Here is a 27,971-nt window from a genome sequence, read left to right as displayed (position 1 = left end):
GACCTCCCACCCGGCTCTCTGGTCCCGGCGGTAAGATGGCGGCTGCCGCGGAGTGCGATGTGGTAATGGCGGCGACCGAGCCAGAGCTGCTAGACGACGAGGAAGTGAAGAGGTAACCGGGTGGCAGGGTAGGGGAAGGGGCGAGCTTCAGCTCCATGGCTCCGGGAACCTCGTCTTGTTGTGGTGCAGCCCCTACAGAGGCGATGCCCCGCCCTCTGAGAATCCCCCCTCCCCCATCTGAGATTGAGTCCGGATGGACCCCCTGAAGGGGCGCTCTCGGAGGTTTGCCCTTCCCTCCTGCTTCCGCCTGGCTGCGGAGCTGAGGCATGGCGTTGTTGCCCAGCAGAGGGGAAGGTTGTCCTCATTGTAGAGGCCGGGTCTCTAAGGGGATCTCGGAGGTCTATTGCGGGGTGGGGGTTGGGGCGGCGCGGCTGTGATGAGGCCTTCTTACATCGCCCCCGACCCCTTCCTTCTCTTGTTAACTTCTGTATCTTGTGTCTCAGCCCTTTGCGTCTCCGAAGCTCTTGCTGTCCTCACCCCCTTTCCTCCGTAATTATACCCCAGCGAGCGCTAGTCTGGGCCCGAGGTATTGTGCGTCTCCGTTATTGACCTGGTGGCCCCTCGGTTACCCCAGAAGTCGAACGTGATAGAGAAAGAAAGGTGAGGGGTTTTGTCTCGTGCTCTACACGTCAAACCCTCTCCTTCCACCCTTTCTAAGGTCCTCGTTCTTTCAGGGCTGTTTCTTAAATTAAGTAACAAGGAGGAGGGCAGCTGCTTGGGCGCTGTTGGCTCTGCTGGGCAGCCGCAGTGGCTCGAGATTGCCAGTCCGGACTCGGCAAGGGAGCTGCAGAGTGAGTGGTTTTCGAGAACGCTCTGGATTTTGGCTACAGCTAAGGCAGGTTTTTGGAAGTGGGGTTGGAACACAGTTGTGGGTAGTCATACTTGTCCTAATTCTGGAGCAGAGTTAACGAAAAGCTTCTGAAAGTTTGGAGCCCTGTCCTCATCAACCGCGGATTAACTGACTACAATTCTCTCAGTCTCCTTCCCACATATTTCATGTCTTTATACCAAGCCCATTATGGCTTCAGTCTGGAGGATTCGAGGTGGTGATTAGTTCATGAGATCTGAAATCAGGATTCCGAGAATTTTTTCCTTTTTTAACTATCCAGGTTTGAAACATCAGAGGTACTCAGGGAGGCAGAATGAATAGTTATCAAGCTTAAGGGTAGTTACTACAGCCAGTGTCCCAGGTTCCTGACCTGTTGGGAGCAGGAGCTGAGAGCTTTGACAAAGTGTAGTAGGTCCCTGGGATAGCAGAGAAGGCAGGAAACCAGAGTCCAGTCTGTGTCTGTTTCTGGTTTTGAGGTTTCACAAACCAGTTCTTTCCAGGTATTTAGAATTAAGCATCATCAGCATCATTAAGGAACTGCAAAACAGGACGCAAAATTCCCACCAGTACAGGCAGAACTTAAATTAATTGTCGGGATTTACTTTACTTGTGTTTGGAAGGAGTTCAGTGGTTCTTTGTTCTATAAATAGGGAGTTGGGCTATATATGTAATTTTAAATAAACTCAGCCTACTTAGTATAAATCTCTGACGTAGGCACTGTCCTTAATTTGAGTTTCCCTTCAAAGTTCCTATGTAAAGCAAATTCTTTTCCTTAAAAAAAATCAGCCTTTTTATGGTATTCTGTCATAAAAAACATAAAACAGGTGATGCCGTAATGTGACCACATCAGACACAAAAAAAGTACGGTATTTGGTAGCAGTAAACAGAATGAGGGAGGGTGTTGACTGATGTTAACTGCCGTATTTCATGGAGTTTTAAGATGTCATTGGTTGTAAAATGCACGATTGTTTTCTTTGCCACCAAGAGAAAATAACTGTAAAACGCATTCTTTTGAAATAGACTTATATGTAAAACATACTTACATAGATCTTTTTTAGACATAATAAAATGTAGATGTTTATTGTATACCACTTATGTGAAAAAATCAAAAGGAAAATATAGTGAAATAAAAATATCACCACTTGACTTTCCGCCATATAACGCATCCATAGGAGGGTAAATACTGGGCTCTGTTAGTAAGAAAAAGCCTTGTTTATGTGTAGCTTTCCAATGCTGAAAATGGAGTGGTGACTTAGAAGTTTTGGAGGAAGATTGTTTTACATTTTTCACATATCCTGGAATCCTCCCGTGTAGCCACAGCAGAGGGCAGGGATAGGCACATCTCTTACAGATGCCCTTTACTATCTGACTTGGTTAGTTATTTGGCCAAGTTCGTGTCTCTTGTTACAGTCCTACTCCCAGTTCACTTGGGGACACAGGAGTTGATGGGTCTCTTGGGTTGTTTTTGTAAAATCCAGCAAGGAGCCCTTCCTTGCATCGTGGCCCAAGGGCATGCTGCTGCTGCTGCTGCGTTGTCACAGCCCCACGGTGGGGGCGGGGGGCGCCGAGTGAGAGGAACTTTCAAGAAGTTGGACCTCATGGTTGTAGCATTTTGAATGGCTACATGTTTTATTTCCTTAGCTTTAGAGTCTCTACAGAAAAAGAAATGGACTTCAGTTTTTTTGCCTGTCACTCTGGACAAAGTTCTTTTTCCCTCATAGCAGCTGAGAAGCTAAAATAAAAGATGTGTTAGTTGGCACTCCAAAATAGATCAGGGTTCTGGACATGAAGATGATTATTTCTCTTTGCCCACCAGAATAGATAAAGCTGCTTGGGGAGCCAGAGGACTAAATTTCAGAGGTTTTACATTTCAGCTAATTTAAGAACTTACATTTTCCTGGGAAGTTGCTGATTGTTTTACCTAATATATGAATGCCTGTCTTGAGTGAAGGCTCTCTGGTCACATTTCCTGGACTGGGGAGCAGTTTGTTCTCCATAGGTGGTCTTTATTATGGTAAAATAGAAGGATTTCAAGTTGCTAATCAATAGAGGCAGTACTTCTGTGTCTCAGCAAATATCTGGCCTGACTGGGCAGTGAGGTCCAAAAGAACCAACGGGAGCCGTCGACTTAGGAGCCAAGGGCATCCTTACCGGGTTCCTTGGGCTGATGATCTTCGCTTCTCAGTGTCTGTTTGCCTGGTGGAGGAGAGCAAGAACAATTATTAATAGGCCCTTTCTAAGTACCTAGGTACTGTAAACTCTTTGGGATTTTGCCTTTTATTTTTCTATGAATATTGTTGGTGGGAAGCACTGAACCCTGAATCCATATCCCGGGGGCTGCTGTAGTTGCTATTAACTGCAGCTTCTTGGGGTGTTTTGGAGTTTGTGGCCTTAACTGCAGAGCTTGTGGGATTACTTTTCCCCCTTCTTCCCCACTCTGTTTCAGATTCTTAGGTTTGTGTCCCCCTAAACTTCCTTGAAGTTCCAGGGCAGGCAGCTAGACAAAGCCTGCAAGCTGAATGGGAATTTGTCTTTGACCTTGAGCCCAAATCAGTGAGAAACAGTGCTTTCAGGCTTCACTTTCATTTTGGTATACTTTAAGTGTGGGGTCAGAGATGAAGAAGTGGGACAGAAAAGTCACGCTTAAGAAAAGGATAAAGCTAGGAATACAGAATCCTGAATACCAGAAAATAATTGATTGAACCCTGGTATTAACAAGTGGCAAAATTGTTAAATAGTCTTTACTGGAGCAAAGGTAGAGCACAGAGAAAGGGTCTCTCTGTTCCTTGCTGGTTTAATTCAGATTCACGTATTAACTGAAGCCAGGTAAATTGAGCAATTTTAATAAAACGTTGGGCCAAGTGAGTGGCAGTTGCTCTAGTGTCTAGTTCATTCCCAACGACCAGAACTCTGATTGGCTTAAAGATCAGCCTTATTGTACATTCCAACCAATCAGGAATTGGCTTAGTCTTTGAAGCTAGTATTTTTTAAGTTTTTAAAAGCTGCATACTGGGCAGTTGCCTTTGCTTTCTTTCTCTAGGACTTTAGAAGATTGGAGAACAATGGTCGGTGGCTGCCTAGGTGCCTTGTGGTCTGACACAGAGTCTCTCTGAGAGCCCATTTCTCCCTTACTCCACTAATGTTTGGTCCCCTTTCTCCAGTGCTGAGTGATGTGGAAGTTACTTAGAGGTCGTTCCAGGTATTCTTTTAAATTGTCTGGATTTCAGCATTAAGAACAGGATTCAACATGCAAGTTTTTTCAGTAGTTTATTCATTTTATTGGATTGACAGTTTTTTTCTTTCCCATGCAGATCCAAATAGCAGTTTCTATGTTTATCCCACCTTGGCAGGGGTATGAGTGATTGAGGCTTTTGAGAATGGTAATATGATCAGGAATATTTGACTTTCAGAGTCCGACTCTGAGACCTAATACTCTGTTGGCCTATGACTTTGTGTGGGGTGGCCAGATTGTCAGATAAGCAAAGTGTTAACTGTCTTTTCTGATTCTAATATTAGGCTTTTGGGGAGGGTGTGTGAGGCAAGCAGGGCCCTCTCTTATTAGAGTTTCTGTCCTGAGAATTCTTCCTCGGGCAGTTTGCTCTGAGACAGTCAACCACCTGATGAACTAAAGAACCGCAAAAACTTGGGAAGCAAAATAACAGTTGACAGTCTAGACTCCTGACTCTAGTTCCCATCTCCATCTCCCCCCGCCTCTCCCCCACTCCCACCAAAAAAAACCCCCCCAAAAACTCAGAAAGCAACCTTTTTCCTGATTATAGTTCCTCAGTTCTAGATTTTTTTTTTGGCCGCACCACATGGCTTGTGGGATCTTAGTTCCCTGACTAGGGATCAAACCCGGGCCCTCAGGTGTGAAAGCACAGAGTCCTAACCACTCGACCGCCAGGGAATTCCCCGGTTCTGGATTTTTGATGAGTGCTAGTGTCCCCATGAGGGTAGTGGACGATGTCACAGAATGGGAAACCAAGGGATAGAAAATGGTGCGTTTGGGGAGATATTATGAAAACAAGTCTCTGGCTAATGCCAAAAAGCCAGTGGCTTGTGTCCTCAGAGTAGCTTCTGAGAAGCTTATTTCTCAGAAGCAATTTCTTGGTTGTGTTTCCTGTCCCCAGGGGTATATGAAGGTTAGGTAGATGCCACAGATTGTGATACCTCCCATTTAAGGAACTAGCAGAAGTTTTTAACACAGTTGAGGCTGCTACTTCTGTGTGAATGTCCTTCTGCCTGCAATGATGGAATTTCCGTCCGGATTGATTGATTGCTTGCTTGCTCTTTTTCCCCACTGAATAAGACAGCCACCTCCAGTGCGTTGCCTGGTGTCCTTCCCTACTTGAGCAGTAGAGAGTGCTGCTGCCTTGTGTAGTCTGTATCTGTGACTGCACTTGGTGCCTTTTGGTCTCTTCTGGCTCTGCCCCTGTTGAGATTCCCCGAGTGTCCAGACGGAGGACAGTTTGAACTGGTATATTTTTTTCATCTTCATCTCCTTCTCTTTTTGGGGGGAGGCTGGGTATTTTAACTGGACTTTTAAGTGAAAGCAGAAGCTGCCTATTCTATAGGAAATCGGGTAAAGGAAGCTGGGTAGCCCACCCTTACCAACAGGTAGAAGTTGGATAGAGTCCACCCTCTATTTTCTCTGGACCTTTATGAAGCCTTTATTTGCTCTTAGCATCTAGCGCCTTGCATTTAGCAAACACTCTATCTGTGGAATTGTTCCCAGTCATATATGGCTTCCACCTATCCATATGAAACTTAAATTGTTAGATTAGAGGATAAAAAAGAAAGAAATCTAAAAATATGCATTTGGTAAGATGGAGCAAAAGTTAGGCTCCTGGGCTCCTTTTACTTTACTCTCTCATGAAGGTCAGAGAGAGTACAACATGAAACAGGCCCTGTGACATGCCTTTGGGGACAAGAGGTCTTGTACTGTGGGAAGGAGGAAGGAATTTCTACTCTGAGACTGGCCAAGATCCCGTCAATTCTGAAGGGTGGAGGGCATTCCTTGATCAACGGGCAACTAGTAAATTTGACTGAATAAAAGAAATGGGTGCAACAATCTAGAGTAAGGGTGACATTTTGGAAGTAGTAAATATAATAGGAATGCATAAAGGATATTTGACTCGTTGGCAGTATAAAGTATTATTATTAAAAGCCTGAGGGTAAAAAAAGGAAAGATATCTTTCTCTAAAGTTCTTCCTGCCAGTAAAATAGTCTCCAGGTCAAAGGCCCCTAAACACTCCTCTGCTCTAACAAATTATGTTGTCCTGAGTTGTAATTTTAGTAGATTTCTCTTCCACTTCTGGAGTAGTAGACTACATCAAGAAAATGCAAAGAAAAAGAAAAAAAAGATCTCATTCAAGCTGCTACGTCTGTTTTGATTTAAACTGGTATTAATGGCTATTGGAAGAGTGGAACGTTATTAAAAATACATTATTCTAGACAAATACTTGAAATAAATAAGAGCACTGTGGTTCACCCCCCGCTTCCCCCTCTGCCCTTGATCATTCAAAAATCTAATCAGTATTTCTTCAGTTGCAAATGTAGAATAGTGAAGCCATGCTAGTCTTTATTTTTCATGCAGTGGAGTAGAATAAATCTAAAAATGGTACATTACAAATATACATGTGAAGTAATTCCAGAGAGAACCCAGAGATGTTGAGACATTTAAAAAAAAAAAAACTACTTGCCCGTGAATCCTGCATTATTAGTGAGAGTTGAGTAAAGTTTCTAAATACCTTTTTAATTTCTAGAAGATAGACTAGTTGGCCTAAGACAAAGATATTGCTTAAGTGTTCAACTTGGAAGTATTTAGAGAGAAAATGGAAGTTTTTATAGAGCATCTAATTTGGGGCACATTACGATTTCAACTATAGTGTTTTGTTTTTTTTTTTTTAACTATAGTGTTTTAGTTTGTTTTTAATTTAGCTGTAAATGTGCAAAGTTGGCTGGTGATCATAAGCCCAAGTTGTCTGATTTGATCACATGATGCTGAGCCCTGCTAAGACCTGTGTGATACCAAATGATTTCCTTGGCAGTATTTGTTGGAGTAATTAGCATCCGTGATGAATGAGTGCTAAATTGGGAGAGAGAGAATGGAACTGTGTGATCAGAGGATATACAGATTTTTCACGCACATGTAGTGTTAGAAGAGCAGGTTTTCATACTGCAGTTTTCTGATTGATGAGGTTATTTCTGAAAAATAAATACATTTTAAAATAGCAAAGCAGAGCAAGAGTAGAATGTATTCTCCTTACCTGTGTCTGTCAGACAGAAGGCCGGCCTGGCCCTCTGGCGCTGATCCCGTTGTTGACACCCTCCCATCATACATCCAGAGGGCAGAGTATTTGGAAAATCTTTCACGAGCTGTTTTCACAGGAATTTGTTGCTGGCTATTAAAGCGAAAGGACTGGTCTGGTAGAGGTAGTCATTCCCAGCATCTCTTGGTGAATCAGAGAAGTGAAGCTTTTTCTGCTTAGAGTTGATGCGAGGATTGGGTGGGGAACTGGATAAATTAGTTTTAATCCAAAAACCTTGCCACTCACAGGATCTAGCAGGGAAAACATGGGACTCTAAGATTTAGGAAACCTGTGCAGCCACCTTGGTTGGGTGCCTCACTAGCTCTTCATCTGTTGGAGGACACGTGATATTATCACCATCACCACTTCAGAAGGCCGTTGTGAAGACCCTCATTGGAAATGTTTTGAAAATTTGAAAATGCACTAGAGGTACAGTGTCTGTTAATAGCATCATCGGGTCAGTTATGGCCAAGTCTGTATTTTGATGTGGTGTTAATATTTCAGGGTTTAGTCTGAATTTTATTTTGTGGCCACAGAAAATAATCTGTAGTTTAATGTAGTCCCTTTTGGAATCTGTTCCTTTTTTTTTACCTAATCCAGGTGAACTCAGTTAATCCTAATTCTTCCTTTCTTAGTACTGATGTGTTTTAGTTAGGTACATGTTGTAACCTCACTTGGTTCTCAAATGAATTGACTGGCAGTGAGTGGAGTGACAGATGCCACCGCCAGATTGCCCTCAATTCCAGTGTTAACCAGCTCTTCTCCTTCTTTTCCAGTCCTACGCCTTTGACATCTCATCCTTCAGTCCCTTTGCTGTAAGGGCAACTTGAACAAGCTTCAGCCCTTTCTCAGACTCCCAGGCAGGACTTGAATGGATTTGACCCTGGAATTGTTCCTGATGCAGCCTTGTTCAGTTCTTGCTGCTGCCATGCTGGATTCCAAAGATCCGCTCTTTCCTCGGCTGGTCTCGCAGGGTCAGGCCCATTGGTTAAAGCTTGTCGTGTATTTGGTGGGGAGGTTCAAGATGACGGAGGGACTCCACTTTGGGCGTTGGACCTGGAGGCAAAAAATAAGCATTCAGTCTAAAAGCACTAAGTGCCCATTGTTTAGGCAGCTGTTAATCAACCATGTTTCTATGAAAATAAGTCCTTTTCATGAGGCAGTTGTGTGGGAATAGCTAATTCTGGCCTGATGCTGTGCAGTGTGAGGTTAAAAACATGGTAACGTGTCACAACACAATTCTTCTTGTTCTTTCTGCTGTGGGCTGACTCTACATTACTCGCTTTGTTTGCTCTAGAATGGAATCTACTCACCATTTACTAAAATGAAATGCATTTCTTGGGGGAGGCAAAGTCCAGTTCACTAGGTCTTGCATCTTAAAGGGAAAGGAGCCCTACTCTGTCTGTGACTGATTGTTAGGAATGTCATTTGACTTGTTTAAATCCAGATTGCATTTCTGGAGTTGGATTTTATACACTGGGGCTATTCTGTGTTTTAGTTGAAAGAAATTCATATTCATTGTTCTTAGCAGTACAGATTAATTTTTAAAGTCTTAGGCAATAGGTAGAGGTGAGCATTAGAGAGAGAGCTTAGCATAGTAGATAGGGCACAGCTCTGGGATCTGCAGGTCTGGGTTGACACCCTGACCCTCTGGACAGTTTTTAATCTCTAACCCTTAATTTCCTCCGTTGAAAAATGGGAATAATGAAACTCACCTGATAAGATAATGTATGGAAAGTACCTGGCCTCAGTAATAATTACTGATTTACCACAGAAGTCATCCTTTACATTTTTGCTGGAAAGCCAGTGCTGAACTCATGGCCTCCACTGGAGTGAGTGTTTCAGGAAAGAAAGGGCATCTCTCTGTATTTGTACAGATTGTTCCACCTTTGACTCACAAGCTTTATATGCTGATACAACGTCTATCCAAGTGCCCAGATGCCTTTGGTTTTCCTCAAGGATTTATGTGGTCTTAGCCACTAGCTGACTGAATAGAAGGCTAGATCTTTTCAGGTACAGTTTGGGCCTGTTGCTTTTGAATTTACTACTCCATTTCTTCATAGTGGTTTAATTCAACTTCTGACATCCAGTGTTGGGGAAGCCCCTTCTTCAAATCTTTTGGCATGTCTGCTCTTAAAGGATAGTTTCTTCATAGTTCTTATAGTGCCTGGCTTGATTTAGAGTTGTTCAGCATGTGGAAAGATTGTGCTTGGTCTTATAAGTCTTGCAGTTGGGGGATCCTTCTTGAGAACTTTTAATAGCAGATGGCCTCTTTACAGCATTGTGACAGTTGGTGTAATAAAATTATTCAAATCCATCACAGTTCAAATCTGTCAACATTTATAGGTCATTTCCATTTTCCTTCTCCCTTTTTTTTGGCCATGCCACACGGCTTCTGGGATCTTAGTTCCCCTAACAGGGATCGAATGCAGGCCCCCTCAGTGAAAGCGCCGAGTCCTAACCACTGGACCACTAGGGCAATCCCCCATTTTCCGTCTCTTTTCTGGTAGCAGACTTTTCTTGTTAATAGGGCTTGCCAGGACAGTGATGGAGAAGAATGGAAAGGGAGATCGCCTCAACAAAAGGAGGGTGGTTTTGCCAGTTTGTAGTTTAAAATACGTGAGTAAATAAAATCACAAATCTTCCCGTTGCCGATGTCCATGGGATCAAGCTGTAAACTCCTATACCATCACCAAGGTTAAGAACCGTATTTTTGTCTCCACTTCAGGCAGCCCATGGACTGGGCTTTTAGCATGAGTGGAGGACAGAAAAAGAAACAAAGATTCTTCCTTATAACAGAAATGCCAGATATTTAGCTATGTTGCGGTAATCATTTTGGTAAAGAATTATCTTTGTCACTCAAGTTGGGCATTAGAGTGATTTGGGGTATCTCTGATAAAGGTTACAAGTTTGTCCTTTGAGACATTGTTGGTCATGTCTGATTTGATTCTAGTTCTTTGGTCAAGAATATAATTTGCAATTATATATCATTGTTTCTTTTGGAAGGTACAGTTTGTCTCATGCACAGCTTCAAAAAACTGGATCTTGGAGTAGGGCATTCATAACCACGCCATTGGGTGGTTATACAAGGTATTAGAGGGATGGTTGAGGAGGCAGTTAAGTATCCACATAGATGTGATGGGCAGAGAGCATCAGTAGGTGGGTACTTGTTAGAGCATGGCACTGGCAGTCTATATTTTGTATGTCCCTGTCATCCAAGTTCTTGATCTCTGCTGTCACTCAACTCTGTCCTCCATCTTAAACACCAATATGCTATGCTTTTAACACCTTTGCCATCTGCTTTTGCTCTGCTTGTCCTTCCAGTGACAAATGCATGAGCCAGTTTTCAAGAGAATAAATCATTACAACTCCAAGAATATGATCCATTTCACATTGAGAAATCAGTTGCCCCTGAACGGCATTACCTATAACTGACTTTTTGTAAGTTTGCTAAAGAGGCAGAAGTTGTGACACAGTGGAAAGGAAATAAACATAAAAATTCTGTCTCTGAGAGAATGTCTAAATTTGCCTGTCCTAAGGGGAATGATTACAGGTAGGAGTAGTGAGGAAAGGTCAGGCAACATCAGAGAGGTTTCTTGATTTAGTTGAATGTATCTAAGTGACAAAAAATAGCATCTGAGGAACTTGGATTCGTTCATTAGCACCTCCTTTTGGTCCATCAGCCCATCAAACAAATCTATAAATTCCTTCAAGTATCACATTAACTTTCAGCTCAATGTGCCGGGGGCTCTAGACCAAAAGATTGTTCCCATGAGATTACAGGGGTTATTCCCTTGGTATAGTAACATGATTCTCTTTCTCTTTCCTTTTCAGGGAAGCAGAGTCTTTCAAGGAACAAGGAAATGCATACTATGCCAAGAAAGATTACAATGAAGCTTATAACTATTATACAAAAGCCATAGGTGAGAAGGGATACACTGGAAAATAATTTGCCGAATATTGTTGTTGTTTTAAATTTTTATTTACTTATTTTTTTGGCTGCATTGCAGCTTCATTGCTGCGCGTGGGCCTTGTCTAGTTGCGGTGAATGGGGGCTGCTCTTCGTTGCGGTGTGCTGGCTCCTCATTGCGGTGGCTTCTCTTGTTGCGGAGCATGGGCTCTAGGTGCCCGGGCTTCAGTAGTTGCGGAGCGTGGGCTCAGTAATTGTGGCTCGAGGGCTCTAGAGCGCAGAGTCAGTAGTTGTGGTGCACGGGTTTAGTTGCTCCGCGGCATGTGGGATCTTCCCAGACCCTTCCTGGACCAGGGATCAAACCCGTGTCCCTTGCATTGGCAGGCAGGTCCTTAACCACTGCACCACCAGGAAAACCCCCGCCAAAGACTGTTATAAATAGCTCCTCTCTAAGAAGTAGTCTTTCTGCTTAGTGGGTTGATAACTGTTACTGTGTGAAATCTTTCGGGTTTAATGACCTTAGTGGCAGTGTTCCCCAACCTTTTTGGCACCAGGGACCAGTTTGGTGGAAGACAGTTTTTCCACGGGGCGGAGTGGGGGGGATGATATGGTTCAGGCGGTAACGCGAGCGATGGGGAGCAGCAGATGAAGCTTCGCTCACTCACCCGCTGCTCACCTCCTGCTGTGCAGCCCGGTTCCTAACAGGCTGAGGACCGGTACCGGTCGGCGGCCCAGGGGTTGGGGCCCCTGTTATGAGGGATAACTTTTTCTAGCTCAAGCAGGTAGTTCTTCATTTGGCAAATTAAAGGCAGTTCCAGAAATTCTAGATACTATGGCAATAAGATACCCACCTAAATGCATCTCGGCCATTGCCAGTTCGTTTACCATCTTAGAAAATGGCCTTGGTAGATATTAACAAGTCTTAGTTACCTCCGTGCTCAATTTGCCAATATATTTTAATCCCATGCCAGCATTTTTCTCACCTAACTTGTTTACAGGCTCCCCACCCCCAACTCAACAAATGCAAATTCATTTTCATGTCGTATTACATAAAACACAAATCATTAAGAAGACAAATATGCTAACCCCTTAACCCATAAAGGATAATCAGTGCACTTTAAAGCTAAGTATAAATTATTTTTAAATAACTTGTCTTTGTAAAGTGGTTGCACCATTGCTGCTGTCCATTTGTCCAAGTAGTCAAAAATATGGCTGTGGCCTTTTAGAGTATGTCAGCATTCCTGTTATAGTTTGATTGCCTTGATATAGTTCTGAGGGAGACAGCCCTGGAGTTTTTGAAGCAGTGACGCATGCCAAACTTTGTTTCACATTATTCTGCCTTTCCTGTAGATATGTGTCCTAAAAATGCTAGCTATTACGGGAATCGAGCAGCCACCTTGATGATGCTTGGAAAGTTCCGGGAAGCTCTTGGAGATGCACAGCAGTCAGTGAGGTTGGATGACAGTTTTGTTCGGGTATGTAATGGGGCTGTTTGGGGGGGTCTGAGTTGCTGTAGTTGAGTTCCTCTAGCCCAGGGTTTCTCAGTTTTGACACTTAACATTTGGGGCCAGATAATTCTTTATTGTGGGGAGCTATCCTGTGCATTATGTTTTCAGCAGATGCCTGGCCTTTAACCACTAGATGTGAGTAGCACTCTTCTCCCTTCCCAGTTGTGACAAGCAAAAATATCTCTGACGTCGCTGAATGTCCCATGGAGGGCAGAATCACCCCTGGTTGAGAACCGCTGCTCCATCCCTTGTTGGTTTTGTGTGCGTGTTGCTGCTGTTGATTTCTTTTGGCTTGGCCAATTATGCTCCTTTTCTTCCCTCTTTGTGTTTCTTCTAGGGACATCTACGAGAGGGCAAATGCCACCTATCTCTAGGGAATGCCATGGCGGCATGTCGTAGTTTCCAGAGAGCTCTAGAACTGGATCACAAAAATGCTCAGGCACAACAGGAGGTATGTGTCTGATGCCATCTGTATCAGAAGAAACAGCAGGGTGGTATATTTGGGAGGAATAGTGACTTGAGAATCAGAACTGAGATCTTGTCTCACTTCTGCCATCAGCCACACCTGGGTGACTGTGTGCAAGTCTCATAGTCTCTGAGCCTCAGCTTCCTTATCTGTAAAAGGAATTTTGAATATGATTTACAGCTTTGAAAATCTGTGAAATTTGGAGGGTTTCGAAGATAGCTGGGGGGTGGGCAGATGCATCAAGGAACTGATTTGAGTGAGGTTAAAAAATTTGAATTCAGATCCTGGTTAAATTGGTAGCAGCTAAAAGATGTTTTAGTTGCATCTTCATATGTACCCAATTTACTCCTGGATGCATTTAGTGAGAATTGGCACTGAACCTCTGACAGTGCCTTTTATTTTATGTATGTCGTGTCATGGCTCCTTTGTTTCTGACCTTAAGTTCAAACTGAGGGTAAAGGTTGGGCCTTAACCTTTCTGTTAAGGAGTCTTGGCTACATCCTCACCAAATTGATTTGTGAAAAGTCTGTGGTTCTGATTTTCTTGAAATAAACTCATCAAGTCCTTGTTGGTTTTTCTAGTTGTTGAATCTGCAACTTCATTAAAACTCTCATATGATTTTTCTGGTATAGTTCAAGAATGCTAATGCAGTCATAGAATATGAGAAAATAGCAGAAACGGATTTTGAGAAGCGGGATTTTCGGAAGGTAAAGTACAACTGTGAGGAAGTCTCATCTACACTTTTCTCACAAAGTTCTGTGTGTGTGTGTGTGTTTGAGGTAATTAGAGGAGTAGTATGGTACAGAAGATCTAGAATAGTAAATTATCACTTTAATTTGGCATTGACCTTTCCTTTCCCTGTTTTGGTTTTTTTTTTTAAGACTTTTATTTATTGTTTTTAGAACAGTTTTAGGTTCACAGCCAAATTGAGAGGGAAGTACAGAGATTTCCCATATATCCCCTGCCCCGCACATGTGTAGCCTCCCCCACTATCAGTGTTCCCTAGAGGTACAGTTTGTTACAACCAAGTTTTTGGCAATTATGAATAAAGCTGCTCTGGGTATCTCTGTGCAGGTTTTTGTATGGATATAAGTTTCAACTCTTTTGGGTTAATACCAAGAAGCACAGTTGCTGGATTCTATGGTAAAAGTATGTTATGTTTTGCAAGAAACTACCAAACTTGTCTTCAGAAGTGACTGTATCATTCTGCATTCCCACCAGCAATGAATGGGCGTTTCTGTCGCTCCACATCATCAACATTAAAAAAAATTTTTTTTGTTAAGTTTCTTATTTTCTTTCTTTTTTTTTTCTTTTTTTTGCGGTAAGCGGGCCTCTCACTGTTGTGGCCTCCCCCGTTGCGGAGCACAGGCTCCAGATGTGCAGGCTCAGCGGCTATGGCTCACGGGCCCAGCCGCTCCGCGGCACGTGGGATCTTCCCAGATCGGGGCACGAACCCGGTTCCCCTGCATCGGCAGGCGGACGCGCAACCACTGCGCCACCAGGGAAGCCCTTATTTTCTTAATTATATTTCACTTTATAATAAAAAGCAGTATGAGTTTGTTACTTGAGTTCGTTCCTGTTTCTGATATAAGGTATGCTAGTTAGTAGAGGAAAAGCCAGTTGGAATTAAATATTAGGTTTGGATAACCCACTTTTATTAGAATAATGAGAGCTACCTTTAACACCTGCTTTGTGTGATCTAGATGGAGCTATAAATAAAACATAGAGGCTCCTTTTACATTTTTGAATAGTGTACATAACCTGTCATCATACCTTTTTGATGTTAAGCCTTTCCACAGAAGCACACTAGTGTCCTTTATGGAGCTGTGTGATAGTACATGAAAAATGTACATGCCAAAGGGATTGACCTATGTGAAACATGGGAAAGGTATCCAAGTTCCAGGTATCTCTCTAAGTCTTGTTTGTAGTGGTTATCTCTCATCTGAGTAATTCCTGATTCCCTTCTTTAGATGGAACTTGGAAGTAGCTTTCACTAGAGTTTCAATAGGGGAGGTAAGTGGCCTCCAAGGGGGTTAAAAACCACTCATCAGGATCAGTTTTCAGGATCACTTAAGATTGTATCATCCAAGGGCTGGAGTTGTCCCTTCATATGTGGGAATTTGCTCAGTGCTTTCTGTAGCAGGTACTCAAATGCTTGATAAAAGGGTACGGTTAAGAATCATTCTTAAGTCACAAACTGTGACAGTCTTTTATTTGGTAATATCTGATTAGCTTATACAGAGTCCCGGCATTAACTTATTAGCGTCCCTCTTCTGTCCATTGGTTTTAATAACCACAGTGTCTTTGTAGTGCAGTTCATACTTTTTCTTGTGTGTGTGTGTGTGTGTGTGTGTGTGTGTGTGTGTGTGTGTGTGTTTGGAAAGCAATTATGCCTTGTGTCACATTTTTAGAGGTTTGCATAGGCAAAAGCTTTGTCTCAAAAGGCGGTCTTTTGGGTTTCTTTTCTTTCTTGCCCACCCTGGAGCCAGAATCCCTAGTCTGTGACAGAATCCTCTGTTTGTGACATCCCAGCACCCCCACTGTAGTTCATGGTGATGTCACAAATGAAGAATTATGATCCTGGCAGGGGAAACAGATGAACTTGGAAGAAACAAAGATCTTCTTTGCCTGCAGCTGTCCATAGTCATGGGGATATGGGGGTGGGAAGTGAAGCCCTGAGGCTCCAACTGACACTCCCCACCATGAGCTGAACCATCTCCGTATAGAACGTCACAAAGGCAGCAGGTTGTGGCTGCTTACATTTTGACTGACTGCTCTCCTCCCAATTCTTTTTTTGTTTAAGGAGGGGGAAATTAGCACCATGACTACCCTACTCAGTACCTGCATTTTTATATTGTCCTTAGAACATAAGCTGTGCCATTCAAGGAAAGGTGTCCCCACCACTGCTCTGTTAACACTGTGGAAAGCCTTCCCAGTGCAACAGCTCATGGTGTTTACCTACTTCCCTTTATTTTTAAATTTAAATATTTGAGTAGGTACTATTCTTGGTTTAAAAGCTAGAAAGTGTAAACAAATACTCAGTGATAAGTGCTTCCCCCAAACTTGTCTTCCATCTGCCTATTTCTCACCCTTTAGGGTAACCACTGTTCTTGTTCTATTTACTGCCACAGTTTTGTTCTACATAAATAAATACAAATACAGAATTTTTTTTTTTTTGGCCGCGCCTCATGCCTAGTAGGATCTTAGTTCCCCGACCAGGGATTGAACCCTGGCCCCAGCAGTGAAAGCACCAAGTCCTAACCACTGGACAACCAGGGAATTCCCAACAAATACAAAGATAGATTTGGATTTTTTTTTTTTTTTTTTTTTTTTTTTTGCGGTATGCGGGCCTCTCACCGCTGTGGCCTCTCCCGTTGCGGAGCACAGGCTCCGGACGCACAGGCTCAGCGGCCATGGCTCACGGGCCCAGCCGCTCCGCGGCATGTGGGATCTTCCCGGACCGGGGCACGAACCCTTGTCCCCTGCATCTGCAGGCGGATTCTCAACTACTGCGCCACCAGGGAAGCCCAAAGATAGATTGTTAATTTCCTTTCTTTCTTTTTCTTTCTTTCTTCCTTTCCTTTCCTTTCCTTTCTTTCTTTTTTACATGCAAGGTAATAATGCTCTGCAAAGTTCTGTACCTTGCTTTTTTTTTTTTTCCCATTTAATAGGCCTTGGAAGTCTTTCCAAATTAGTATATGCAGAACTTCTTCATTCTATTTTAGCTCCACATAGTAGTGTTCTATTATATGAATGTCTACATTGCCTAACCAGTCTTCTGTTGATAGAATTTGAGTTATTTCTGCTTCCATTTTTCAGACTTCATCTCTTTCTGACCCCTATGACGAGATTCTTAGAGGGAATGGGTGTCCCTTAACTCCAGATTTCTCCATTGGGTCAGTTATTCTTGGAGGAGAATATGATTCAGGAAGGATTTCCCAGGAATAACAGATAAACCAAAGTGAAAGCTCAGAGAACAAACTCAGAAAAAATAGGAATATATAGAAGTCTTTATGAAGCTGAAAGACTGAAATAATCTCAGATCTGTGTGTGTGTGTGAGAGAGAGAGAAAGAGAGAGAAACTTTTTGGTTTGTATAGCAATGTGTTAGGTATAGTTTAGGACTATTGAAAGCAAACTAATTATTGGATATTTCTGTACTAAAGTGGAAGTGGAAGAGTGGTCACCATGTGAGGCTCATGCCACAGGAAGGAAGGAGGGAACTGTGAGCAATTGCAGTAATACAGGGAGTAATGAGATTCTTTTTTTTTTTTTTTTTTTTTTGTGGTATGCGGGCCTCCCTCTGCTGCGGCCTCTCCCGTTGCGGAGCACAGGCTCCGGACGCGCAGGCCCAGCGGCCATGGCTCACGGGCCCAGCCGCTCCGCGGCACGTGGGATCCTCCCGGACCGGGGCGCGAACCCGGTTCCCCTGCATCGGCAGGCGGACGTGCAACCACTGCGCCACCAGGGAAGCCCATGGGAGTAATGATTCTTTATCAAGTTCTCTTTTTGGTATTTCTTGTCTTACTTAGTAGGCTAAGCATGATGAATTATGCAAAGTAGCAAATAATAGTATTTCTACTAGAAGAATGTGAGTTTTGATCACAGTCACTATTGATATGATTCCCTGTGGAGGCACCTTAGCATGGTGATTAAGGTTATACGCTCTGGAGTCTTCGTGTCTAAGATCAAATTCTGTTCCTATTTGGTCCAAGGTCCAAGCTTTGGACCTTGAACCAACCTTGAACAAGTTACTTAATCTCTGTACTTTAGTTTTTTCATCAGTAAAATAAGGGTATTAATATTACCTGCTTCAGAAAATTGTTGTGGGCATTAAATGGGTTAATATATAAAGTACTCAGTAAATGTTTGCTGTCATCATTATCATCTGGATCAGCTGCTCTCCTCATTTCAGTGGTTTAATCAAATAGGTGTGTGTGTATATGTATACATATTTTTTATTTTTATTTTATTTTTTATTTTTTTAAACAGGTATATTCTTAAACTCTGGTATTACTTCCCTTTGAGTCTGTTGCCTGTGACCAAACTAAAGTCAAGACATTTCTGGAGTCCAGGATGAAGAACCTTACTTGCTTTCTTCTTCCCCATAGGTTGTTTTTTGCATGGACCGTGCCCTAGAATATGCCCCTGCCTGCCATCGCTTCAAAATCCTCAAAGCAGAATGTTTAGCAATGCTGGGTCGTTATCCAGAAGCACAGTCTGTGGCCAGGTATGAAGTCAGGCCAGTTTTGTATTAAAATGCCAGATACCACTGGACGAATGCTGTCTGGCAGTTCTCTACAATAGGAGTTAACATATCGTCCTGTAGGTAGGCCAGCCAGGGTGATCAGACCTTCCTGGGACTTAAAGCCAAAAGTTAGCCCGGGTATTATTCCGAAAATCCAAAGGTATTTATATACGAGTTCAGTAGGTACTTGAGCTATATGTGAAAGAACAGATGTGTGGATTTTTTTGTGTGTTTTTGTTTTTTTAAATGTCCTTTTCTTTCTACTCAAGGGGTTTGCGAACTCTAAAGGGCTGGATAGTAAATATTTTAGGCTTTGCAGGCGCAGGCTGTGTTGTCTCTGTTAATAATTCAACTCAGTCACTATAGTGTAAAAGCAGCCATAGATAATAGATAAGTGAATGGTGTGGCTGAGTTTCAATAAAACTTTATTTACAAAAACTAGCAGCAGATAGGATTTGGCCCTGTGGGCTGTATTTACCAACCCCTGATCTAATAAAGATTGTGAGACACAAGAGTATATAAGGATAGATACAGGTGATTTATTTGGGGACAGGTTGGGAAGAGTGCTTGGGAATCTACCTTTGGATACTTTCCATATTAGACACATGGTCAAGAAAAAAACTGGCCAAATGATAGTAATGGTGGGGGAGATCCAAACTACAGCTGAATGTGCCCCTTTCTGGCTGTTGCAGTGACATTTTACGAATGGATTCCACCAATGCTGATGCTCTGTATGTACGAGGTCTTTGCCTTTATTATGAAGATTGTATTGAGAAGGCGGTTCAGTTTTTTGTCCAAGCTCTCCGGATGGCTCCTGACCATGAGAAGGCCTGCGTTGCTTGCAGAGTAAGTTCTAGGCACCAGATCTGGGTAGGAAAGAAAGCTTTCTTTTTGAGCCTTTAAGAGAGTTATGGTGGAAGGTTTTAGAATCACAGGGAATGTGATAGCACTTCTTCCGTCCTTGCCAGGATGCTTGATCCTTTCATGAGAAATTATTTCAGGACAACTTTTATTTGCCTAAAGGTAAATGTGATCTATAGGGTCAGATCCTTTTAATATCTAAGTGTGTTTCTCCTTTTTTTCTTCCTTCAGTGAAGAAAAGATAGTAATGTTTATCCTGGGGAGTGGAGGTAAACCCTGGGTAACACAGGTCTCATTGGTATTCTTTTATAAATCTTGGTTTCCCCTGTCCACTCTGTAGGAAGCACCAGTGAGCAACAAATAGTCCAGGTTGGTGGGGTTGGGCAGGGTAGAGGGCCATGTGATGCTAAACTGCTGGGATCTAAGAAATTGAAAATAGACTCTGGCCTCTCTGTGCAGTGGCCTCTCAGACGAGGCTTTCTGGATGTGAACTGACCTCCCCTTGCTTTTCTCTGTAGAATGCCAAAGCACTTAAAGCAAAGAAAGAAGATGGGAATAAAGCATTTAAAGAAGGAAATTACAAGCTAGCCTATGAACTGTATACAGAAGCCCTGAGGATAGACCCCAATAATATAAAAACAAATGCTAAACTCTACTGTAATCGGGGTACGGTTAATTCCAAGGTAAGCACTTGGTCTGGGGCTTGGGGCCTATGGAGATATTTTTAAGGGCCAACGAAGAGGTCGTGGGAAATTTGCCCAATGAGGGTAAGCCAGATGAGAAAAGGTTGATATTTCAGCTTGTTAGGAACTTCCTTCTGAGAGGCAAGCTTTTATTTTTTCTGTGGAATTTAGGGGCACTTGAGGGACAGTTTGGAAGGATATTCCCACCTGTTCTTCATCAAGTTTCTTTCTTCCAGTAAAAGAATGGCTAGAGGCTTTGGGACAATTTTTAAAGCAAGTATCGCTTCTTTTTGCCTAAGCAAGTGATTATTTCTTTTTTAGGAGTGATTTGGAGGAAATTCGAGTATGAGGCAGGCTTAGTTTTTTTGTCCAGTATAACTGATGGTCACCATGCTCAGTTGAAAATGTCCTAAGTTCTGTCCCACACAACTGTCAGAAACAAGAATAGGCTCCTTGCTCTTGCACAGTCCTAGTAGTTTAAAAATCACAGTAATTCTGATCCTCCAGTTGGCCTCTGGAAGAACCACCCTTACTCTTCCCATGTCTTGGTTGGGCACTAACCTGGAAAGGTAGAGGTGGTTTATCCTTGCAGATAAGTGTGCTTTGCTTCCATCATTGAGAAAAGAAACCAATTTTGAATTTGGTGTCCTTAGCCCTCTGAAATACTGGCTTTCCGGTGACCAAGAATGAGTGTGGCGGTTAGGGGGCCAGCATGACTGATCAATCCTCTTAGAATTTTATATTAACTTTTTTTTTTTTTTTTTTGCGGTACGCGGGCCTCTCGCTATCGTGGCCTCTCCCATTGCGGAGCACAGGCTCCGGACGCGCAGGCCCAGTGGCCATAGCTCACGGGCCCAGCCGCTCCGCGGCATGTGGAATCCTCCCGGAGCAGGGCTTGAACCCGCGTCCCCTGCATCAGCAGGCGGACTCTCAACCACTGCGCCACCAGGGAAGCCCCCTCTTAGAATTTTGAAGCCATGCCCACAGCTTTTGGGCTCCCTCAGTCACCCAAGATGTGAAGTATGACTGCTCTCTTTTTCCTGAAGCTTAGGAAACTAGATGATGCAATAGAAGACTGCACAAATGCAGTGAAGCTTGATGACACTTATATAAAAGCCTACTTGAGAAGAGCTCAGTGGTAAGTTCCTCTGGTGGCTGGGGGGAAGAGGGAGTTGCTGCTGGCCTGCCAGGGGAATTGTATTATGGATGATGAAGCAGACCCAGGGATGTTGTGAGGTCATTTGGTCCTTCCCCCTGCCTCTAGGTGGGATTGTTCCAGCCCTAGACTATCTTTATAGACCTCCAGCGAAGGAGATTGCACAAGCTCCCTCAGTCTCCCATGCCAGTGTCTTACGCCCCTCACGGTCAGTAAGTTTCCTCTGATGCCTGACCCAAATTCCTTTTGTTAAAGTTTAAATCCATTTCCTTTGGAGATTTTATTTTGTGTTGTACACTTTTGCTCTAACTTGGCATAGTGCTTGGTGCTTGGCACACAGTAGGTGCTCACTCAATTAATGTTTTGTTGAATGAATGTATGGTGCTTGGAAGAGGAGGAATAAGGTATCTCTTGTGATAGTTGAGAGTTGTGCCTATCCTGTATGTTCTGGGTTAGGGAAGACAGTCTTTTGATAGGAAGGGATTTAATCTGGCTCAGCCTCCCAGCAGTATCTGGAAGCCCCTTTTGAAATATCCTTGTCTGACTAGGTGATTTATGAGGCAGGATATTCCTGCCTGGATCTAGTGCTCAGATTTGCCTTCAGAGTCAGGTTGCTCCCCAGCATACTTGTTCATTTTATTCTTGAACCCACTAGACTCTTTTCTCTGGACAGGAACGTGAGCAGGGGCTAGGAGAGACCTCTCCCCAAAATCCATCTTTTCTTTTTTCAGGTTAATTTCCCAGCCTGAGAAGAATGTCCTGTCTTTAAAGTTCCTAAAGGAAGACCTATTTGTTGTATAACAGTCCTCCAACACCCATCCCATTCCTTGTCATGAAATGGCATAGCCAGAGAACAGGTGCTGTTACTGCTACCTGATGAGCCCATAGTTCTTCAAGCTTCCCAGTCTCACCAGTGGTGCAGAGCATGGGCTACTCCCCATTTAGTTTTCCCAAAATTATCCACGTTTGTAAAAAATAGGAAAACTCCTGTGTGTGGTGCTTTTTTTTTTTTTAAGTGAATTTCTAAGTAGATGACTAAATCTGTCCAACAAACATACATGGAATTATATTACAGATTCTATGAGACCAACTGTCAGTCATCTCATCTTTTCAAACCACTTGCAGACACACGTGGAAGCTTTGGAAGACGAAACCGTACCCTTTGACCCAGCTAAAAACTTATCTTATCAGACACAAAATGCTATATACATGTTTACTGCGGTGTTATTGTAATAGCATAAGAGGAGAATCTCACCTAGATGTCTAGTGGGAAGGGGGTGGCTGGATACATAATGCTGTATCAACTCAATGGAACACTCTGTAGTGTTTGAACAGGGTTGGGAAGAGAACAGAAAATTCTGGATTTGTTAGGAGGGTAATGGGATGAAGGATTTTATTTTTCATATGTGCAATAAATAAAAATCAGGAATTGCTTTGATCGGATAGTTCCTTATCTTTGTGGTAGAAACAGAACTGTTCTCTGAGTGGCTCTGCCGCGAGGTCCTGCCTCAGAGCACAGCGTGCACTGTTCGGCACAGTCGGCTGAGGGCTTGGCAGCAGTCCCCTCCGGCAGCTGGGATTGACGAGAAGTACTGGAGATTAGCTCAGGCCAGAGCCTTACGAGAGGCCTGACTGCTGCCCCAGTCCGCCTCAGTTCACCCCTACAGGTGGGGAGAGGCCAGATCTTTGCTACATTTCCCATGATGGGCTGGAGTTTTCAGTTTGCCCTAAAGCTGTACTTTTCTACTTTTTCTTCAAGTTAAAAAAATATATTTTAATGTAAGGATGTCCTTGAATTAAAAAAAAGTGTGAAGGAAAAGTGCAAATCACTAATATAAGCTTATTTAGTACATTATGTAGGGCCTGGTAAGTCCATCAAGGCAGCTTGTTTGTCACATCATTTCTATACCCAGAGCTGTCAGTTATTAATTTTGTTACTTCAGTTTATATTATTATACTCCATCCTGCAAATGGGTTCTCTGTACTCCTAGTAGCATTTGTGCCTTGCGTCTGTGGGGCATTGGTTTTGTCACCACTTTTAAAAAGTCATTAATCAAGATGTGGCCAGAAAATCAGAGATGCCTGAGATGTTCTGCTTCACTTTTGCCAGCCACATCAGTAATGCTCCCCCTGCTCTGGCCTCTAAGCCTGCTGGGGCTCTGTGATGTTTGCAAAGATCGGCTTGTGTGGCAGCAGTGTAATAAATTGAACTTCTTTGTGCAGTGGCTAGCTGCACTGCATGGTCACTTCCCACTCCGCAGCTGATGGTGACTGTCTGGAACTGCTACTAGAGTCTGTTTAATCGGTAGGCCAGTCTTGGAGCCAGTGATATTATCAGGAAAATGCCACTTTACTTCTGTGGAAGAGACACTTAAACGGTCTGGCGATCAGCCTGTCAAGCTTGTTTCCTCCCATCTCGGGCCAGGGACCCTCCATTCTTCTGTGCTATTGAAATAGAAGCAAGCCTGTGTTTACAGTCTCCTTTTCTATCTCATTAACCTACATCTCTCAGATTGATTAGACTTAGTGGAAGCATTTGCCAGCAGCCACCACCTTGAACTTGATCCTTCTAGTGGCTGACGAATCCCACATCTGCTCTGGATTGGAGCTGGCCCTGCATGTTTATGGCACTCTCTGTTTCCAGGCTCTTCCATATCCATTGACCTTACTTGATAGTTTTTCTCCTGTGTTTCAGTCCCAAGTAATCAAGTAGGTACCTTCACATTTGTCTCTCCTGAGGTGATACAGATGCCTCTCGGTGGCTCTGAGTGAAATCAGAAGGAACTTTTTCCCCTTGGTTGCTGTCTGCTCAGAGCAGAGTATCACTTTGCTGGTTAGGTGCAAGTGGCATGAGACCTCTCTCTCTCTTTTTCTTGAGGAATTGGTAGTTCATTTTTCTCATGGCTAGCTTAAGGACTCCTGTTTCATGAAGCATCTCAACCAAAAGTGTGTGTCTCTTCCTTGAGCCATGCCTCTTCCCCTAGAGTGATACTGAAGGCCATTGCTATTTATGTCACTGTACTACCCTGTATTTCCTTCTCAGTTACATGGACACAGAACAGTATGAAGAAGCAGTACGGGACTATGAAAAAGTATATCAGACGGAGAAAACAAAAGGTAAAGGAGCTTGAGAGAATGTTTCTCAGGGAACTGTGTGGTCTGACTTGTAGGTCCTAAAACTGGACATAGGAGTAGTTTGATTCAGGGATGAACCTGGAGCTTATTTGAAGAAGTGAGCAGAGACCCCGAGAGTGGGACAAGGCACCTGTTTTCTGGTCCCCAGTCCTCCCTGTCACTTTCACTTCCTTTTCTGTGTGATGAGGCCAATGTGAAGAACATACCTAGGAGTAGATTTTTTTAATCTCCAGAAGAAAACACCGTAAAAGCCCCTGGTATGGTTAATGAGGCTTCTGACTCCAGGGCATCTGGGTGGGGCCTGGTAAGGGAAGCCAGAATAAGGCTCGTCCGTTGACGCCAGATGTCTTTCTCCAGAACACAAACAGCTCCTAAAGAATGCACAGCTGGAACTGAAGAAGAGTAAGAGGAAAGATTACTACAAGATTCTTGGAGTAGACAAGAATGCCTCTGAGGACGAGATCAAGAAAGCTTATCGGAAACGGGCCTTGATGCACCATCCAGGTAGAGCGGGTGGGGAGGGGGCTCAGCGGGAGGAGTAGGCTAGGCCAGCCGCTGCCAAGCTCAGTCCAGCACGAAAGCCTCAGAGAGGCTGCTCAGCTGGAATAAGGTGTTGCTCAGTTCCATACCCTCCAAATTTGGGAAGTACCAGATTCTAAAATCAGACATAATGTGGTCTTTCTCTTAAACTTTGTTTTCTTGAGGCTCTGAATTCTTCCCATACTCCTCCCTTTAGATCGGCACAGTGGAGCCAGTGCTGAAGTTCAGAAGGAGGAGGAGAAAAAGTTCAAGGAAGTCGGAGAAGCTTTTACCATACTCTCTGATCCCAAGAAAAAGACTCGATATGACAGTGGACAAGACCTGGATGAAGAGGGCATGAATATGGGTGGTGAGTTGGGAGTTGGTTGGGGCAGCCTAGGATGAATCTGACAGCTGCGGAACGTTAACATTTTTTCTAAAGACACTCCGGAGGGAGAGTCTTATGTAATCAGCCAGTGATGCTCCGCCGTTTGTAAAGTGCACTCTGATGAGCACCTGTGATGCGTGAGGTACTCTGATGGGTGTGGAAAATAACAAAGGTGAATCAAAGAGATTCCCTGATGTCCGGGAACCCACAGTCCAGGGGTTTGCAAACTCTGGCCCATAGGCCAAGTCGGACCCCTGGTCTAATAGACATGGAGTCCAGCGAGGGCAATAAAGTATAGCAGGTGTCCAAGGTGCAGAGTGGGTGCCGGGGAGGTCAGCACTAGCAAGGGAAGGCTTGGATGTGCAGAAAAGCATAGCACCTTGTGGGAGCTACCAGGGGCTCGGCTAGGAGGCTAGAGGGTGCTCGAGGCACAGAGCGGTGCGAGCTGCACAGAAGCTGGGTCAGACCTCAGCAGGCCTTAGAGGCTACAGGAAAGAATGTGGGCTTTTCCTTTTGGCTGGAAGTTCTTTCTTCCCCCACTGCGAAGTGTTTGCTGACTGATATTTATGCATCTCACACATTCCTGTAAGCCCTCACAGACTTCAGTTTCCCCAGAAGACTTAGAATGAAGTAAAGCGCAGCCGTGAGCATCATTGCTCACTGTGAGCTTAGCTGGAGATAAAAGAAGCCCTGAACTATGCACAGTTCTCAGACCACTGCCTCTGATGCCAACCTTTTCTCTTCCACTGAGAAAATCTATTGGAATTTAAAGTAAGGTTGATGATGCTACACAGATCTAACCTTGCCAGTTCGGTGGGGGTGGGGGTGTGTGTGTGTGTTTTATAAAACGTAGGTTTGGACTTCCCTGGCGGTCCAGTGGTTGGGACTCTGCGCTTCCGCTGTAGGGGGCATGGTTTTGATGCTGTGAGGTGCAGCCCCACCACCGCCCCCCACAAAAAAAAAAAAACAAATCCTAGGTTTACCAATAATAAACATTGCTCTGCCCAGGAGAGTTGAGAAGAGTTGTTAAGTAGTCGAAAGCTGTTGAAGGGATATAAGTCGGGGAGCCATGGACCTGATTTAGGCTCTGGAGATATATTTGTGATGGCAGTGAGGCGAGCTGGTTTGGAAAGGGCGAGGAGGAGGGAAGACACAATCACTAGGAGCGGATCGGAGGGTGCAATCGGGAGACAGTGTGAGAATCAACAGGAGTGGCTGCAGAACGTGTTGGGAGAGGCAGAGGACTAAGTCAAGAGTGGCTTTGGCACAGCTGACCTGATGGGGCTATTCCCTGAGCTGGGGGACCCAGGAACATGAGCGGATACACAGGCAAAGAAAAATTCACTTTTGGACACGATATGCCTGTGGGTGGGATTGGCTGGTGGAGATAAATCCTGTGCAGCTTAGGGAGTTAGGCAGACTGGGGATGTGAGACCTGCTGTGGCCTGGTGAAGCAAGCACGGCGCTAGAGGCACACAGGAGTTGACAGTGTTGTTTTGTTGCTTTCACTGGCCACGTGATCTTGGGCAAGTTACTTGAGCTTCTGCTTAGGTTTCGTTGAGTATAAATTGGTACTCAATGATATAATGTATGCAAAGTACCCAGCACCGTGATTGGCACCTGGTAGGTGCTTAGTAAACTATAGCTTTTTTTCTGGCATACAGTGTAGACAGAGTATGGCATCAAACACATGCAGTAAATCATAGGTCTCATTCTTATATACAGTCTTAGTAGCACTTAAGTGATACATTTTAGCCTTTTCAGTAGCAGCCCCAGCATTATAGGGAGACAGTGTGGAGAAAGTCTTACATCGTAAAGCGCAAATGGCATTTCCAGTTGTTGAGAAGGCCCAGTGAAGTGGGTTGAGGCAAAGCAAGCTTTCCTTTGGGACCATGCCTGGAAGAACGGAACACATCCCAGGAGTGGGATCACCTCTCGTCGGTGAAGTTTGGGGAAAGGAGGGAAGTATATTATCTGGGAAAGCTTTGGAGACCCACTAGAGAATGGGTCTCTCTTAAGTTCCTCTTCAAATTTTTTCACCTTTTTGTGCCTTCTCTGCTTCTCACCTTGCTCCGCAGATTTTGATGCAAACAATATCTTCAAGGCATTCTTTGGCGGTCCTGGGGGCTTCAGCTTTGAAGGTGGGTGTGCCTGAGTTCCCAGACCACAAACCGACACAAGGACTCCCCAGTTAGGCAGCTCGAGGGGCCCAACAGTGGAGGCAGCAGAATTCGTGTCCAGCAGGACATCTGCATCCTCCGGTGCTGCTGAGGATGGAGGAGGGGTTTGCGGGCACACCTGCACAGGGTCAGGGAGACGTCGCTAAGCTCCCTAGTACCGGAGCTTCTCTGCAAGAGTGAAGGTGTTAGAACTACGCACATACAACCTGCTTGCATGCTCCCCCTACACCCCGAGGCCCAGCCTGTTTGATACCCTTAGAGGTTTTTCTGTTTGAAGTAACCCTTAAAGACTCTCCATAATCAGGGCAAACTGATCTTTCCCCAGAAAACTCACAGAGCCAGCTAACAAGCTTTTCTTTTCCCTACAGCATCTGGTCCAGGGAATTTCTTTTTTCAATTTGGCTAATGAAACCATCCCGAACCCAGAAAATGCAGACTTGCTCAGTTTAACCTCGAATGTGGACACAGTTCACCACCCCTCTTCATTAATGATCCACGTACTTAGAGCAGTTTCGTTTTCTCAGTTGGATACCCGGTGTCTGTGTGAGTGGGGTGAAGGAACGGGAGCCAGCGCCGAAGACTGCGGGTAGGGGAGGGAGGTGGGGGGTGGCCAGGGCAGCTTGTGAATTTTTGTTTTACTGTTTAACTTTATTAAAAAAAAAAAAATTAAGAGAATAAAATGTTTTGACCCTTTCTGGCACTTTGCTCTGGCAGCTGC

General features: G+C 44.0%; 1 protein-coding gene across 3 annotated transcripts; it reads left to right on the top strand.

Annotated features, from left to right (window-relative positions):
* DNAJC7 (DnaJ heat shock protein family (Hsp40) member C7) lies at positions 1 to 27,960 on the top strand. 3 transcript variants are annotated; one of them, XM_024130231.3, is made up of 15 exons: positions 1 to 112; positions 7,977 to 8,015; positions 11,035 to 11,123; positions 12,461 to 12,585; positions 12,956 to 13,069; positions 13,717 to 13,791; positions 18,195 to 18,313; positions 19,024 to 19,177; positions 19,711 to 19,875; positions 20,922 to 21,013; positions 24,075 to 24,148; positions 24,524 to 24,670; positions 24,903 to 25,055; positions 27,152 to 27,214; positions 27,622 to 27,960. In XM_024130231.3, the coding sequence occupies exons 1-15, from the start codon at positions 36 to 38 to the stop codon at positions 27,657 to 27,659; spliced, it is 1,524 nt and encodes a 507-aa protein (XP_023985999.1). In that variant the 5' UTR covers positions 1 to 35; the 3' UTR covers positions 27,660 to 27,960. The 3 variants fall into 3 exon arrangements, with proteins under 3 accessions (XP_023985999.1, XP_007129115.1, XP_007129116.1); XM_007129053.4 differs by lacking the exon at positions 7,977 to 8,015 and having other exon boundaries at positions 31 to 112; XM_007129054.4 differs by lacking the exons at positions 1 to 112; positions 7,977 to 8,015 and adding an exon at positions 8,043 to 8,174 and having other exon boundaries at positions 27,622 to 27,959.
* Positions 27,961 to 27,971: the final 11 nt, after the last annotated feature.

This window comes from Physeter macrocephalus, chromosome 14 (assembly GCF_002837175.3).
Source record: "Physeter macrocephalus isolate SW-GA chromosome 14, ASM283717v5, whole genome shotgun sequence".
NCBI lineage: Eukaryota > Metazoa > Chordata > Mammalia > Artiodactyla > Physeteridae > Physeter > Physeter macrocephalus.
The sequence above is the reverse complement of the archived record's forward strand: the minus strand, read 5'-3'. Positions and strand labels throughout refer to the sequence as shown.

What these genes read in the sequence shown, in the direction of transcription:
- DNAJC7 (XM_024130231.3), top strand. Translation starts at nt 36, where the DNA reads ATGGCGGCTGCCGCGGAGTGCGATGTGGTAATGGCGGCGACCGAGCCA. An exon ending in TGGATGACAGTTTTGTTCGG is followed by an intron (nt 12,586 to 12,955) that starts GTATGTAATGGG and finishes TGTTTCTTCTAG; the next exon opens with GGACATCTACGAGAGGGCAA. An exon ending in GGCCTTGATGCACCATCCAG is followed by an intron (nt 24,671 to 24,902) that starts GTAGAGCGGGTG and finishes TCCTCCCTTTAG; the next exon opens with ATCGGCACAGTGGAGCCAGT.